Source organism: Lontra canadensis, unplaced genomic scaffold, assembly GCF_010015895.1.
Source record: "Lontra canadensis isolate GAN:19392208 unplaced genomic scaffold, GSC_riverotter_1.0 scaffold3, whole genome shotgun sequence".
Taxonomy (NCBI): Eukaryota; Metazoa; Chordata; class Mammalia; order Carnivora; family Mustelidae; genus Lontra; species Lontra canadensis.
The window spans coordinates 5,074,631-5,092,853 of NW_022630997.1; the positions used below are offsets into that span (position 1 = coordinate 5,074,631).

The 18,223-nt window shown below is 36.6% G+C and overlaps 1 protein-coding gene across 1 annotated transcript in view; it reads right to left on the minus strand.

Moving 5' to 3' along the window:
• The window catches only part of ATRNL1 (attractin like 1), a 794,045-nt gene that overhangs the window by 624,437 nt on the left and 151,385 nt on the right, over positions 1-18,223 (minus strand). Inside the window, exons 15-16 of the mRNA XM_032878996.1 lie at positions 14,817-14,998; positions 324-537 (exon numbers count right to left, since the gene is read on the minus strand). Of these exons, the coding sequence (XP_032734887.1) occupies positions 324-537; positions 14,817-14,998 (396 nt within the window). The remainder of the gene's footprint in view (positions 1-323; positions 538-14,816; positions 14,999-18,223) is intronic.

The following is an 18,223-nucleotide window of genomic DNA, read 5'->3' on the forward strand; positions in this document are numbered from 1 at the left end:
TTCAAAATTAGTTGTTAATTTTAAAAATCTTACAAATCTTCCTTCTAAACACTGTAATTATAAAAGTAAAAGTTGTTAACAAAATTAAGAATAGACTCAATCAAAAAATAAAGATTGCATAAAACCATAAAGTGTTGGTATTTTCACAAGTTAACACTGAGGTGACTAATAGTAAGTGGGGAATGTAGTTAAAGATAAAATTTACCGAAATTATCAGGGAATCAACATCATAAAAAGATGGTGAAATTTACCTTAGGCACATAGACTATTGCAAGTGGAAAGGCGTGGTAATCATTTTAAAGAAATACTAGTTTACTGCTTACCAACAGGTTTTTCACAGACGAGGCCATCTGCCATCGATGTACAGGGATTCGCTTTCAGGCCTGCCACCGCAGCCTTTTCCAGATATGCACAGAACCCAGAATCATTCGGTTCACCAGGAAGCCACTGCAGCGTTGTGTTTGTAAAAGGAGACATGTCTTCCCATCCCCAGTAGGATATATTGATCTTGCGCAAGCCTACCCACGGTGATACTTTCTGTAAACAATAGCAAAAGGAGTATTAAAGAAAGTTAGATATAAAAAGTCATATTCCTTAGCAAATACCTCATTATCATTAAAAATTACATTTAAGGGAAGCCTCAGTGGCTCAGTTGGTTAAGTAACTGCCTTCAGGTCAGGTCATGATCCTGGAGTCCCAGGATCAAGTCCCACATCGGGCTCCCTGCTCAGCAGGGAGTCTGCTTCTCCCGCTGACCTCTCTCCTCTCATGCTCTCTCTCTCTCATTCTCTCTCTCTCAAATAAATAAATAAAATCTTTAAAAAAACAAACAAAAAATAATTTAAAAAGTAAAAATTACATTTAAAAAGATATAGAACTGCCTTTCTAATGACTTCCTGTACCAAGGATAATTAACAATTCCAGCATATTTTAGAGAATGATGTAGAAAAGAACACTATTTTTCAAAAATAGATCTTGCATTCATGCTACATAATTGGTGCCAGTTGTTTAGCCCTTGTGAACCTCAGTTGCCTCTTCTACAAAATGAGGTTATAAATGTCTGATATAAATACCTACCTTACGAAACAAGATCACTACAAAATTAACATATTGCTGCTGCTGCTCTGCAGTTCTGGAGGTAAGAATCTACAGCTAAGTTGCCATTACACGCGCGGTGAGAGAGCAGGAAACAAAATCAACAAACTGTATACAGAGGTAAGTGAAAACTTAACATGTTCACATAAGGACTAAGAAGAATAACTGCCTCTGTCTGAGTTCAGACTTCTACTGGTACCTCAGGACTTTCAATTTTAGATAAAGTTATGTCATCTACTTTCATTATGAAAGAGATCAAGAAAATTGATAAAATCTGACTTCTTTGCCTAAAATTTAACAGATTGCCAAATGCCACAAAACTAAATACTCCTAATGCTCTCAATATTTCAAAAGGGGCTTGAAAAGAAATTCATTCTGTATACACAGATTTATTTTAATCATGAATCAATTTTAAAATGTGTTTATTAAAATATATTTTTAAAATGATATATTTTTGCTACTCTATAAAATGTATTAGATTATAAACAACTCTTTATTTTCTTGTTTCTGAATTATGTGGGGTTTCATAATTTTATTTTTGTCTAACTTTATTGGGATATAATTGAAAAATTAAAAAATATGTATCTAAAACACATACAATTTGATGTTTTGGTACATGCAGTCAACATGAAATGATTACCACAATCAAGCTAATTAACATTCCCATCACCTCATAGAGTTACCTTTATATTTGTGGTGAGAACATTTAACACCTAGTATCTTCAATTCCAAGTATACAATACAGTATTATTAACTAGTAACCATGTTGTACGTTAGATGTCCAGAGCTTATCTATCCTGTATAACTGAAACTTTGTACCTTTTGACCTGTATCTCTACATTTCCCTCATACCCTACCCCTGGCAACCACCATTCTACTAACCGCTTTTATGAGTTTGACTTTTTTAGATTTCACATATAAATACAATCAGGCAGTATTTGTCCTTCTGTATCTAGCTTATTTCACCTAGTGTAATGTCCTCAAGGTTTATACATGTTGTAGCAAATGGCAAGATGTCTTGCTTTTGTAAGGCTATATAATATGCCATTATCTATCTATCTCACATACCTCACACACACACACACACACACACACACACACACACACAATATCACATATCACATTTCATTTCCTTTATCCATTTACCCATCAATGAACACAGGCTGTTTCCATACCTTGGCTATTGTGAATAATGCTGCAATGAACATGGGAATGCAGATGCCTCACTGATACCCTGTTTACATTCCCTTTGAATATATACCCAGACATGGGATTGCTGGATCACATGGTAGTTCCATTTTTAATTTTTTGAGGAACCTCCATACTGTTTTCCAAATTGACTTTACCAATTTGTATTCCCACCAACAGCGTACAAGGGTTCCTTTTTCTCCACATCTTTGCCGACTTGTTATCTCGTTTTTTGTTAACAGCCATTCTAACAGGGTCACTTTGATTTTGAATTGTATTTCCCTGATTATTAGTGATACCCAGCTTTTATCATATACCTGTTGGCGATCTTTATATTCTGTTTAGAAAAATGGCTATTCATATCCTTTGTCCATTTCTTCACTGAGTTCTTTTTCTTTGCTATTGAGTTATTTGCCTTCTTATATATTGTGGACTTTAACTCCTTATCAGATGTATGGTTTACAAACATTTTCTCCCACTCCACAGGTTGTCTCTTTCCTGTGCTGACTGCTTCCTTTGCTGTGAAGACACTGATTAGTTTGATGCAATGCCATTTGTCTATTTTTGCTCATTGCCTATACACTTGGGGTCATTTCTAAAAAATCATTGCCCTGACTAATGTCAAGAAGCCTATTCTCCAAGTTTTGTTCTAGAATTTTTACAGTTTCAGGGCTTCCATTTGTGTCGTTAATCCATTTTCAGATTCTGTATACGGTGTGAGTTAAGGGTCCACGTTTATTCTTCTGCACGAGGATATCCAGTTTGCCCAGCATCATTTATTGAATTGTCCTTTCCCCATTGTATGTTCTTGGTACCTCTGTTGAAGATCAGTTGATCATAAATGCATGGATTTGTTTCTGGGCTCTCTGTTATAATGCGTCCTGGTGAAGGTCTCTTTATGTTTTTAATCTATTTGGGGTCTCATGGAGCTGGATATTCATTTGGGGAGTTTCAGATTTGAGAAGTTTCCTGTTATTATTTCTTTAAAGGAAATTTCTGCCTCTTTTCTCTTTCTCTATGACTTCTGGCACTCCCAAAAACCATGTATGGATGCACTTGATGGTCTGTCATAGGTCCCAGAGGCTTTCTTCATGTTTCCTTCCATTCTTTTTTTTTTCTTTTTCTACCTCTGACTAGATGACTTCAAATGACTTGAGCTCAATGATTCTTTTCTTCTGACTGACAGTGTCTGCTACTGAAGTGCTATATGAACTTTTTTATTTCAGTCACTGTGTTCTTTAGCTCTATAATTCCTGTTTGTTTCTTTGTTATGATTTCCATGTCTTTGTTAAACTTCTCATTTTGCTCACATATCATTTTCTTAATATAATTTAGTTGTCTATCTTTATCTCTTTTAGCTCACTAAGCTTCTTTTAGATGATTATTTTGAATTGTCAGTTTTTAGTTCTCCATTATTTAGGATCAGTTACTGGTACTTTATTCTGTTGCTATGGCAGTGTCATATTTCCCTGTTTTTTGTGATCCCTATTGCCTCACATTGGTGTTTCATCTGAAGAAGTAACTACTTCTTTTAATCTTTATAGACAGACTTAGGTAACAAAAGCCCTTCATCATTCAGCCTATCCAGAAATTCCAGAAATTCTAGAGGGCCATAAAGTAGAATCCATAGGCGGGTTTACTGCTGGACTACTCAGCTAGGCTGGTCTGGTGGCTAGGTCAGTGGGTGATCAGGTCTAGAGTCTGGGTCTACAGGGGGCTGCCTGGTACCTGGATTCAGAGGGGCAAGCCTGGGACCACTGCCATAGGTCTGGAGTTTGTGTCCACATGAGTAAGCCAATGCCTGGGTTCCTGGAAGTGGGCCTAGAATCTGTGTCTGTAGGTACAAGGCCTGGATACTGGGTGCATAGGGGTCACCTGGTACAAGGGTCCATTGAAGTAATCATGGTAACTAGGTTTATGAGGGTACGCCTAGAACCACAGTCCATGGTGGCAGGCCTGTAGCTGGGTCCAAAAGGGCCAATCTGGAGCTTAAATCTCTTGGGACAGACTGAAGGAAACATGGAGGTTAACCTGGCACTGGGATAATTTTCAATTCTGAATCCATGGATGCCAGCTTAGTCCTGGGGTGAGCCTGGCACCTGGACTCATGGGTATAGACCTGGTTCTGAGTCTATAGAGGCTAGCCTGGTGCCAGGGTCCCCTAAGGTAAGGCTAGTGGCCAAATCCATGGAAGCAGGCCAGATTCTGAGTCCACAAAAGATGGGCTTGGTACCTGGGAGCACAGGGGCAAGCCTGAAGGTTGGGTACACAGGAAAGGGTCTGAAGCTTGACTTTCCAGAGGTGAGCCTGGTCTTGGGTCCACAGGAACCAGCCTAGTACTACAGTATATTGGGCAGGTCCTGAACTTTTGGTCTTCTGGAGCCTAGGGCCACAGGAAGTCTGCCTGTACTGTGAGGCCATGGGGACCAGTCTGGAGTATGCCTGGTGCCTGGGTCAGCAGGAACCAATCAGGCATCAGGGTTCACTAGAGAAAACCTGAAGCTGGGTCAGCAGCAAAGTCAGGTGCTCACTTTACTTTTCTTCCCCTTTGTAGAAGGTATTGCTCACCATGCTTCACTACCCTGCACGGGCTTGGGGGCGGGATGATGCAGGTAATATAAAAGTATCCTTTCTTATTTCTGCACTTTTCCCAAGTGCTATAATCTCTCACTGAGATTACCTAGCTCTTGCAAAGGTATTTTTGTATATGAATGGTTGTTCAAACCACTGTTTCTGTGAGGGGACAAAAGCTGGAAGGCAGCTTTGCGCAACCTATACCACCAAGGCTGGATAAAAGCTGGAAATTTCCATTCTGTCATCTTCCTGACATTATTCCTAAACACTTCTGCCTTAATACACATTATATATTTATTTTTCAGTTACTAAGTTAATTATAATGTGAGGTGACTTCAAAACTCATGTCACCTTTTTACATTGTGGACTGTCAGGATAGAGAAAAATATGTCTCTCTATTTGAATGTTTAACATACAGAAATAAGATAGATATATTCAGTGTTTATTCTAAATATGTTATACAAATGGTCCTATAGAGCTTCTAAAGATAGCTAAGACCTAGAAATTTGCAAGGTGTATAAATACAATAAATTTCATAGTTAACACTCAACAAATATGTCCTAGCTACAATTAAAATATCCTATGAATATTCATTATGACAGATCTCATATCACTTAGTAGAATGCTGTACAGATAGTAGGTAGTCAATAAATTTTGTGAACCAAAGTACATTAGAACAGATATGGTTACTTTCTACCATCCAATTCCTGAGATAGAGATAGTACTTAATAAATGTTTCTTTTTTTTTTTTTTAATTTTTTATTTATTTATTTGACAGACAGAGATCACAAGTAGGCGGAGAGGCAGGCAGAGAGAGAGGAAGGGAAGCAGGCTCCCGGCCAAGCAGAGAGCCCGATGCGGGGCTCGATCCCAGGACCCCGGGATCATGACCTGAGCCGAAGGCAGAGGCTTTAACCCACTGAGCCACCCAGGCACCCCTTAATAAATGTTTCTAATTATAAAAATACACATGCTGTTTTTTCTTGCAATCACCATATATTTCATACATTATTCTGAAAGATATTTTGATAACAAAAAAACTATAACATTTTTATAGTTCTTGATAATAACAGCAGGAGTCAATCCAACATAGATATTTCAGATTAATGACTGTGCCTCACATTACAGTGACTCTGCCTACATTTCCAACTATCTATAGTAAAGACAAGTCATTTAAAATGAAATATTATTCCCTAGTCCCACAGTAAGGATCTGTGAGGAAGAGGAGAGAAACAGAAAAATGAAGCCATTGATAAAACATTTAAAGTAACTATTACCCAGTAAATGAACTGGACAGGGAGTTGAAAATCAAAGACAAATTACTATATTATGAAAATTTACCGCAGCACACCATAAATCATTACAACATTTCATTAGCCATTTCCGATAAGTAAAGGATTATTCGACGCAGAGTATCTTTTTAAATTGCCTGAATTTGTCCGTCTTTATTTGCCAAGGAAGTGTTATCTTAAGTGTATACAACTGGAATGACTCAGGATATAATTTATTTTACATAAAGGTATGCTTAATGGAATGTCACCTTGCAGAAGCTTCCACCTTTGAAATTTTGCTACAGCTCAGCTTTCTAATGAAACAAAACATTCTTCTTTCCTAGGATATGCTAGTCCATAAACTCTCAAATCTAAGTTCCTTACATATCCAAAATAACTGTTAGTCCAATGTTTATGATCTATAAAAACAAGCAAGAAAAAATGAGGAACTAACACAAGAAACCTTAAAATATGCAACTTCTAAAATAGCACATTTCATTTAAACCATTTAATAACAAAATCAAAGAAACACATCGACAATAATACAATAATAGTACAGGATCTTAATACCCCCCTCACTGAAATGGACAGATCATTCAAGCAAAAGATCAAGACAGAAATAAAGGCCTTAAATGACACACTGGACCAGATGGACATCACAGATATATTCAGAATATTCCATCCCAAAGCATCAGAATACACATTCTTCTCTAGTGCACATGGAACATTCTCCAGAATAGATCACAATCTGGGTCACAAATCAGGTCTCAACCGATACCAAAAGATTGGGATAATTCCCTACATATTTTCAGACCACAATGCTCTGAAGCTAGATCTCAATCACAAAAGGAAGGTTGGAAAGAACCCAAATACATGGAGGCTAAAGAGCAGCCTACTGAAGAATGAATGTGTCAACTAGAAAATTAAAGAAGAATTGAAAAAATTCATGGAAACAAATGAAAATGAAAACACAACTGTTCAAAATCTGTGGGATGCAGGAAAGGTGGTCCTGAGAGGAAAGTATATTGCAATACAAGCCTTTCTCAAGAAACAAGAAAGGTCTCAAGTACACAACCTAACACTACACCTAAAGGAGCTGGAGAAAGAGCAGCAAAGAAAGCTTAAACCCACCAGGAGAAGAGAAATAAGAAAGATCAAGAGCAGAAATCAATAAATTGAAACCAAAAAAGCAATAGAAAAAAATCAACAAAACTAGGACCTGATTCTTTGAAATTAATAAAATTGATAAACCCCTGACCAAACTTGTCAAAAAGAAAAGAGAAAAGAGAAAGGACCCAAATAAAGAAAATCATGAATGAAAGAGGAAAGATGACAACCAACACCAAAAAACCACAAACAATTATAATAACATATAATGAACAACTATGTGCCAGCAAATCTGACAATCTGATAAAAATGGATGCATTCCTAGAGACATATGACCTACCAAAACTGAACCAGGAAGAAAAAGAAAACCTGAACAGACTCATAACCAGTAAGGAGATTGAAACAGTCATCAAAAATCTCCCAACAAACAAGAGCCCAGGGCCAGATGGTTTCCCAGGGGAATTCTACCAAACATTTAAGAATAATTAATACCTATTCTGAAACTGTTCCAAAAAACAGAAATGGAAGGAAAACTTCCAAACTCATTTTATGAGGCCAGCATCACCTTGATCCCAAAACCAGACAAAGGCCACATCAAAAAGGAGAATTACAGACCAATATCCTTAATGAACACATATGCGAAAATTCTCGCCAAAATATTAACCAATAGGATCCAACAATACCTTAAAAGGATTATTCACCACGACCATGTGGGATTTATTCCTGGGCTGCAAGGTTGGTTCAACATCCACAAATCATTCAATGTGATACAATACATTAATAAAAGAGCCATATGATACTCTCAAGAGATGCCGAAAAGGCATTTGACAAAGTACAGCATCTTTTCTTGATCAAAACTCCTCACAGTGTAGGCATAGAGGTTACACACCTCAATATTATAAAAGCCATCTATGGGGTGCCTGGGTGGCTCAGTGGATTAAAGCCTCTGCCTTCGGCTCAGGTTATGATCCCAGGGTCCTGGGATGGAGTCCCGCATCAGGTCTCTGCTCAGCAGGGAGCCTGCTTCCCTTCCTCTTTCTCTTCCTGCTTCTCTGCCTACTTGTGATCTCTGTTAAATAAATAAATAAAATCTTAAAAAAAAAAAAAAAGCCATCTATGAAAAACCCACAGCGAATATCAGTCTCAATGGAGAAAAACTGAGAGCTTTTCCCCTAAGGTCAGGAACATGGAAGGGATGTCCACTATCACCACTGCTATTCAACATAGTACTAGAAGTCCTACCCTCAGCAATTACACAACAAAAAGAAATAAAAGGCATCTCAATCGGCAAGGAGGAGGCATTACTCTTTGCAGATGATATGATACTTTATGTGGAAAACCCAAAAGACTCACTCCAAAACTGCTAGAACTCATACAGGAATTCAGTAAAATGTCAGGATATAAAATCAATGCACAGAAATCAGTTGTTTTCTTTACAGCAACAACAAGACAGAAGAAAGAGAAATTAAGGAGTCAATCCCATTTACCATTGCACCCAAAACCATAAGATACCTAAGGAATATACCTAACCAAAGAGGCAAAGAATCTGTACTCAGAAAACTATAAAGTACTCATGACAGAAATGGAGGAAGGCACAAAGAAATGGAAAAACTATCCATGTTCACAGATTGGAAGAACAAATATTGTGAAAATGTCTATACTACCTAAAACAATCTACAAGTTTAATGCAATTCCTATCAAAATCCCATCTTTTTTTTTTCAAAGAAATGGAACAAATAATCCTAAAATTTATATGGAACGAGGAAAGACCCCAAGTAGCCAGAGGAATGTTGAAAAAGAAAGCCAAAGTTGGTGGCATCACAATTCCAGACTTCAAGCTCTATTACAAAGTTGTCATCATCAAGAAAGTATGGTACTGGCACAAAAACAGACACATAGAACAATGGAACAGAATACAGAGCCCAGAAATAGAACCTCAACTCTATGGGCAACTAATCTTCAACGAAGCAGAAAAGAATGTCCAATGGAATAAAGACAGTCTCTTCAACAAACATTGTTGGGAAAATTGGACAGCCACATGCAGAAAAATGAAACTGGACCAGTTCCTTACACCACACATGAAAATAGACTCAAAACGGATGAAGGACCTCAATATGAGAAAGGAATCCAGGGGCGCCTGGGTGGCTCAGTGGGTTAAGCCTCAGCCTTCAGCTCAGGTCAATATATCAGGGTCCTGGGATCGAGCTCCATGTTAGGCTCTCTGCTCAGCAGGGAGCCTGCTTCCCTTCCCCTCTCTCTCTCTCTGTCTGCCTCTCTGCCTACTTGTGATCTCTCTCTCTCTCTGTCAAATAAATAAATAAAATCATTAAAAAACAAAAAAAGAAAGAAATTATAAAAAAGAAAGGAAGAAAGAAAGGAAGGAAGAAAGAAAGAAAGGAATTCATCAAAATCCTTGAGGAGACCACAGGCAGCAACCTCTTCGACCTCAGCCACAGCAACTCCTTCCTAGGAACATTTCCAAAGGCAAAGGAAGCAAGGGCAAAAATGAACATTGGGACTTCATCAAGATCAAAAGCTTTTTGCACAGCAAAGGAAACAGTTAACAAAACCAAAAGACAACTGAAAAAATGGGAGAAGGTATTTGCAAACAACATATAAGATAAAGGGTTAGTATCCAAAATCTATAAAGAGCTTATCAAACTCAACACCCAAAGAACAAATAATCCAATCAAGAAATGGGCAGAAGACATGAACAGACATTTCTGCAAAGAAGACATCCAGATGGCCAACAGACTCATGAAAAAATGCTCCACATCACTTGGCATCAGGGAAACACAAATCAAAACCACAATGAGATAGCACCTCACACCAGTCAGAATGGCTAAAATTAACAAGTCCGGAAATGACAGATCTGGTGAGGTCGTGGAGAAAGGGGAACCCTCCTACACTGTTGGTGGGAATGCAAGCTGGTGCAACCACTCTGGAAAACAGCATGGAGGTTCCTCAAAAAGTTGAAAATAGAGATACCCTATGACCCAGAAATTGCACTACTGGGTATTTACCCTAAAGATACAAACGTAGTGATCCGAAGGGGCACATGCACCCAATTGTTTATAGCGGCAATGTCCACAATAGCCAAATTATGGAACGAACCTAGATGTCCATCAAAAGATTACTGGATAAAGAAGATGTGGTATACATATACAATGGAATACTATGCAGCCATCAAAAGAAATGAAATCTTGCCATTTGCAACAACGTGGATGGAACTACAGGATATTATGCTTAGCGAAATAAATCAATCGGAGAAAGACAACTATCATATGAGCTCCCTGATATGAGGAAGTGGAGCTGCAACATTAGGGTTTTGGAGGGTGGGAAAAGAATAAATGAAACTAGATGGTATCAGGAGGGAGACACACCATAAGAGACTCTTAATCTCACAAAACAAACTGAGGGTTGCCAGGGGGAGGGGGGTCGGGAGAAGGGGATGGGGTTATGGACACTGGGGAGAGTATGTGCTATGGTGAGTGCTGTGAAGTGTGTAAACCTGGAGATTCACCGACCTGTACCCCTGGGGCTAATAATACATTATATGTTAATAAAAAAACAAAACAAACAAAACAAACAGATGTTTCTATTGCCTCCCTGCAAATATCTTCATCTGCTGGCCAACTCAATGTCCTACAAAAATTAGCTAGGGCATACGCTAGGAAACTCCTTAAGTCCACATTATTAAGATTTCCATCTTCTTTCCTCATATATTCCATGTCCACTTATTACTGCAATTATCACACTACAGTATAATTGTGTTTGTCTTCCTCACCATTAATCTCTGAAAATAGTGATTGTCTTTTTTTTTAATTTTTTTTATTTAATTTCTTTTCAGTGTAACAGAATTCATTGTTTATGCACCACGCCCAGTGCTCCATGCAATACGTGCCCTCCATAATACCTACCAACAGGCTCCCCCACCCTCCCAACCCCTGCCCCTTCAAAACCCTCAGATTGTTTTTCAGAGTGCATAGTCTGTCATGGTTCATCTCCCCCTCCAATTTCCCTCAACTCCCTTCTCCTCTCCATCTCCCCATGAGTGACTGTCTTTTGATCCCTATTCTCAGCAAGAAGTACATTCCCAAATACACTGAAGGTGCCCAAAAAATGTTTACTAACTGAATGAATACTGGCTCATTCTTCACAGAAAAATAGTTACAGTTCACACAAAAATGATTTCACAGATTAGTTTTTCACATGAATTTAATTATAATAGTTTTTCTTTATTCTATTAATATCAGGCATATAATAAATATTTGAGAGTCAACAAGTATATTGTGATAACCACTTCAAAATTTTGAATATTTTTTTAAGATTTTATTTATTTATTTGACAGACAGAGATCATAAGTAGGCAGAGAGAGAGGAAAGGAGGCAGGTTCCCTGCTGAGCAGAAAGCCCAACGCGGGGCTCGATCCCAGGACCCTGGAATCATGACCTCAGCCGAAGGCAGAGGCTTTAACCCACTGAGCCACCCAGGCACCCCAAAATTTTGAATATTTATAAAAGCCTAGGACAGAATTAATTTAAACATTTTATTAATGTGTGGGGTATGGCTCTACAATTAGAAACTGTAATTATAAGTTAAATCATCTCATATTGATACTTATAAGAAATACACATGCTGGGGCCCAGGTGGCTCAATTGGTTAAGTGGCTGCCTTTGGCTCAGGTCACGATCCCAGGGTCCTGGGATTGAGCCCCGCATCAGACTCTGCTCAGTGGAGAGCCTGCTTCTCCCTCTCCCTGCTTTCTGCTCTGCCTGCTTGTGCTCTCTCTCTAATAAATAAATAAAATCTTAAAAAAAAAAAAAGAAATATAATTGCTAATATCACCAAAAATGTGAGGGTAAGCAGTAACTGTGAAGTGAATGTCCATACAAAAATTTCAAAAGGGAGTGTACACAAGTCCCCTAATTTTTTTTTAACATTTATAAAAATTGTTCTTAGGTCACTTTTTAAACACAAGATGCATATTCCTCTGTTACTAGTAAAGGTGAAATCAGCAACCTATTCTTCATCAAAAATCAGGAATTATCTAGGAGATAAAAGGTCCTGTATAAGTACCCAGGGCAGTCAGTGGGGGTGGGGGAGTAGCAGGGCGGATTTCTCATTCACTATGGAAAAATTACAATAGTAATATGGGGCAAATATTTTTCCACAATTAATATCAGTATTAATTATTCATTAACTAAATTCATCTAGTTACCTAAGAATTCTAAATAATGACTCCTGGACATAATAGTAATAGCAGCAATGAGAAAGTGATACAAAAATAACAACCCTCGGGGCACCTGGTGTTTCATTCCTTGGGCATCTGCCTTCGGCTCGGGTCATGATCCCAGGGTCCTGGGATCCCCCCCAGGATCAAGCCCCGCATGGGCTCCCTGCTCAATGGGGAGCCTGCTTCTCCCTCTCCCACTCCCTCTGCTTGTATTCCCTTTCTCGCTGTGTCTCTATCAGATAAAGAAATAAAATCTTTAAAAAAAATAACAACACTTAAAATGCAAACAATAATAATTACTGTACACCCTCAAAAATAAAATATATATTCTTCATATGCATTATCTTATTTTTTCTGACAATAAACCTACAAGGTAGCTATGATTACTATCCCTGATGCAGATGAAGAATATAGAGCTGGAGAGATTAACTTGCTAGTAAGTTTTAAAGATAAGCGGTATGTCCAATTACATGCTCTCCATCATTTTGATGATGGTCCTCATTGCTCCTTTAAAATCAGCTATACCAAGAAAACATTACTTAAGTATTTCTATAGCAAGTAATTGGTAATATTTGCTCTAAAATATTTTCAAGCCAAAATTGTCTCTTCTGTCCTATACAGAGTGGAGCTTTGAAGACTATTTGTCCAAATAAAAATCATAACTCAAAGTCAAAATAAAGTCATTGAGATCAGGCCTAATAGAGTTTTCAAAGTAACAGGTGAATTATAGATACACCTACATTATTTGCATAGAAATTATTCTACTTTGTACATTATTGACCATAGGATATCTCTGTGTGTCTTGTGTTTTTATCTTAAATGTGAGGCCAAATCTAGTACAAAATACAAATTTAAGGCATTTATTATTTATTTATTATTTATTATATTTATAAATAAAATAATATATTTTATTCATACATAAATAAAATTTATTTTATTATTGTTTAGTCTTACCACTTACCTGATCTGTTTTGAGTTCTAATTTTATTTTTGAAACAAAATACAAAAATCTGCTATGATGCTATGATGGTTTGTATTAGTATACTTCAAGTAATTACATGAGCTAAGCATTTCAAAACTAGGTTTAGTAAATTACTTCTAAATTTCCTTATATAATCTACTCTTAAGAGTTGACTATATTTTAAAGATCCAAGAGTAGAAAATACTGTAAATTCCTCTTAGAAATAGCTTATAAACTAATATTTTAATACAGTTTTCATTTTTTAATTTTTTTTTTATTATGTTCAATTAACCAACATATAGTACATCATTAGTTTTTGATGTAGTGTTCAATGATTCATTAGTTGCATATAACACTCAGGGCTCATCACCACACATGCCCTCCTTAATACCCATCACATGGTTTTCAAAGAAATATTCCATTTTTTATGGAAATATTTTCCATAAAACCCCCTGAAATATTGAAACAGTTTCTAAGTGCTGTATGTTCCAACAGCTTCTACATACTTTAAAAATCGGTTTTATTTCAGCTAACCCTTAATATATTATTTTAAGCAAATCTACACCTAAAAAAAAAATAGCATAATTCAAAAACACACACTCACAAAAAATACATATATGCAAATGTAACCAATGTGTTGGTCTAGTGCTTTAATTATTTTTATTATTTATTTATTTGAGAAAGAGAAAGAGAAAGCCTGAGTCAGAGGAGAAACAGAGGGAAAGGGAGAGAATCCCAAGCCAACTCTACCCTCAGCAGAGAGGCTCAATCCCAGGACTTATCAGATCATGACCTGAGCCAAAACCAAGAGTCAGACACCCAACTGACTGAGCCAACCATCTGTCCCTCTAGTGTTTTAATTATAAGGGACATCTCAAGTTATGAAGACATTACACTTCAAAACAAATTCTTGGGACACCTGATGGCTCAGGCAATTAAGCAGCTGCCTTTGGCTCAAGTTATGATTCCAGGCTCCTGGGAAAGAGTCCCCATCTGGCTCCTTGCTCAGCAGGAAGCCTGCTTCTCCCTCTGCTACTCCCCCTACTTATGCTCTCTCTCTGACAAATAAATAAATAAAATCTTTTTTTTTAAAAACTTAATTTTATACACATGTGTTTTTAGGTGTATTTATTCATATGAAATAATTTCTTGGTAAGAAATGTAGTGGTTTACTATGCAAAACATAAGATGAGTAATTTAGAAAATCTTATTCCCAAATACATATACAGATGAAGTCCAGTGCCAATTGACTTTTGAGGTCATGTCCACTTTACTTTCAAGATTTAGTAAAAATAATTTATTTAAAAACAAAAAGAATGAACCATTGCTAGTGATTTTAGGACTTCCTGTGTATTTCCACAGTATAAACAAGTAGAGCTGTTACCTGTTGCGTATACTTTTGTATTTCATCCAAAACAAATTCTACTTCTTTTGATGTTGTTAATGAAGCAAGATTTCCGCTGAGATTATAACAATAAAGTTTTGCATTGTCATAGCTTTCTCTACTGGAATTGATTCTAAGACAAGCATCACCAATATGATTCCATCCTTCTCCACAAAGATGAGCTAGTCAAAAAAAAAAAAAAAATTCTATCTTATTTTTAGATTACCAAAAGGCATGTATATTCTTCAGTTATTTTAGAATTCTAAATACAACTTCTTTATTTGTTTAAATAACTTTCAATGATAAAAATTCTAAGGATATCAATATGATTTACTAAACAAAATTTATCTAATAGTTTGGTGAAGAATAAAAACAGAAGATCTTAATTTTTTTCTTTAATTCTTAAGCATAATATAAACTATGGCTATAAAATCTGTTAAAATGTGTTGATTGCCTGCTAGCTTTCTTACTGTATTGGCATATGGTATCTCAGTTAATAAAATCGCTACTACATTTACATCTTCAGGTCCAATTTATATAATACAAGATCACTTTAAAGAAAAATAAACACCACATAACAAAAGCAATTTCAAAGTTATTCCTCCATTCCATATCTAATTTCCATAGCCCTGGTGCACTATTTTGATATAAGCTGGGTTCTCTGATTCTTTAATTATAACAGTAGGGAGATAGGTCTTATTTCTTAATGTTTAATAAAGAAGCTATAATCTTTGCTTTCTAATGTTTATTTTTACACAGATATTCAGGCTTAACATTTAAACATACTGTACAATAATAGTGGTTTATCCTTAGAATACAAGCTGATCTTAAAAGTGTTATTTTCTTTTTTTTTTTTTTTTAAAGATTTTATTTATTTATTTGACAGAGAGAGAGATCACAAGTAGGCAGAGAGGCAGTCAGAGAGAGAGGAGGAAGCAGGCTCCCCGCTGAGCAGAGAGCCCGATGCGGGGCTCAATCCCAGGACCCTGGGACCATGACCTGAGCCGAAGGCAGAGGCTTTAACCCACTGAGCCACCCAGGTGCCCAAAACAGTGCTATTTTCTAAAACACACATTTATAAGTACATTATAAAGTTATGCTCCAGTGTGTACTAGCTAATAATAGAGTGCTTCATTAATACACTGTTCTATAAAGTTTGACTATATTTTCGTTTCCATACCACATTAAATGCTTCAGTGCCCTTTGACCTTTCGGCTTTAGATACAGTAGTGCGTATTTTCTGGAATTGTTCTAAAGCTGCAATTCTCAAACATTTTGGTCTCGAGACCCCTTTATTTCTTAAATATTATTGAAGACTTCACAGATCTTTATGTTTTTTTTTTATCTATTGGCTTTGACCACATTAAAAATTTAAAATGACCATTTAAAAATATATTTATTTGTTCACTTAAAATTGTAATTTAAAAATTCATTACAGACACACTCGTCCAGCTTTTTGGGGTGTCTTGCCCCTTTATACAGGCCAAAGGAGATGTGTCATCAAATTCTCTCCCTGAGAAAGAGAAACTGACAATTCAAATCAGGCCACAGGCATCAAAAAATTAAGAAAGAACAATGAACGAATAGAGGGTCGGATAGACAGATCAAGGATAAAGCAGAGCAAAATGTTCATTGTAGAATCTGGGTGAGGGTATTGGGTGGCTGCCCTCTCTATCATTCTTTCCAGTTTTCTGTACGTGTAAAAATTTTCAAGATAGGGGTGCCTGGGTGGCACAGTCAGTTAAGCGTCTGCCTTCAGCTCAGGTCATGAGGATCGAGCCCCATGTTGGACACCCTGCTCAGCAGAGAGCCTGCTTCTCCCTCTCCCTCTGCCTGCCTCTCTGCCTGCTTGTGTTCTCTCTACCTCTCTGTCAAATAAATAAATGAAATCTTTTAAAAAAACGTTTTTCGTAATAAAATGTTGGGGGAAAACATTACAACTTAAAATCAAAAGTAGATTTTATTTTAAGAGAAAAATAGTCTTCAAAACAGAAAAAAGGGGGCGCCTGGATGGCTCAGTGGGTTAAGCCTCTGCCTTCAGCTCAGGTCATGGTCTCAGGGTTCTGGGATTGAGCCCTGCATTGGGCTCTTTGCTCAGCAGGGAACCTGCTTCCCCCCCCACCCGCCTGCCTTTCTGCCAACTTGTGATCTCTGTCAAATAAATAAATAAAATCGTAAAAAAAAAAAAAAAAGAAAAAAGAAAAAAATAGAAAAAAGTATAGCACTCTTCTGCATTTTTGCAAATCTCTTTAATGTTGGTTTAATATAAGACAATTCTAGTCTCCTATCTACTTCTCCAAACTACTGGAATCATATATTACATAGCCTTTGGAAAACTCCATAATAAACCCATGACAGAATCAGAATTTAAAAAGTAAGTAATCATATGAGTATTACTAGTTTTGACCTCATGGACCCTCTGAGAGAGTCCATGAGCATGGGGCTCCTGTTCTTTAATAACTGCAGTCCTATCAAATTGGGTACTACGAATAGTACCTAGAACATAGCAATACCTCAATAAAGTATAATTATCATTTAATATGATTGTTTAAAACACCTTTATTTTCTTTTTCAGGCTACAGCTATAGCAATCTTCCTTGTCTTCTGGAATCCAAAGTACTTAATCAACTTAAGGAAACAATATAAAAGTTTTGCTTAATTATGGCTTTTGTTACCTTACTTAATCAAGAAAGGATTTCGATTACTTTCGCCCTGTCTCATTTTTTTATGAGACAAAAACACTTATTTGACAAATCATACAAATGAAAAGAAACGTATGGGTCTTTGGGGCTAAACTAAATTATACCACTGATCCAGATATTTTGAGGGCTTAGGGTTTGTAATATTGGGCATCAACTCAGCTTCAGAGTTAAATGGGGAGCGATAAATTTTTAAAATGAGTTTAGTGAGATAAATTCAAATTGCCAAGTTTATGTGAGATCAATTGAAAAATACAATTCACAAATGTTCAAGGGAGAGCATAACTCTGGATAGACGGGGTCCTCCATCTGGAGCATTCACTTCCTCAAGACAAGCTGAGTGGAAAACACACTATATATATCCAAATTGCTGCTTAGTAAATATGAACCTAGAACAAGGGGGGTTAATTTATAATGTAATTTTTATTACATTTACTGTATGTTATTTATTATTCTCCAAAATAGCCTGGCCAAGTAGAGCCCTTATACCAAACTAATATTCTTTCCCGGGCAATGAGTAGATGGGTGTTACCAAACATGACTTCGCTTATTTTTCCGAACTTCCACTGGCAATCAAATTCCCTTCTCATTGTAGCAATCTTCCTTTAAAAATATATATATAAATTATATAAAGTATATATATATATACAAAATATATATATTTTGTATATATATATATATACACAAAATAAGATTTGACTGAGGAAT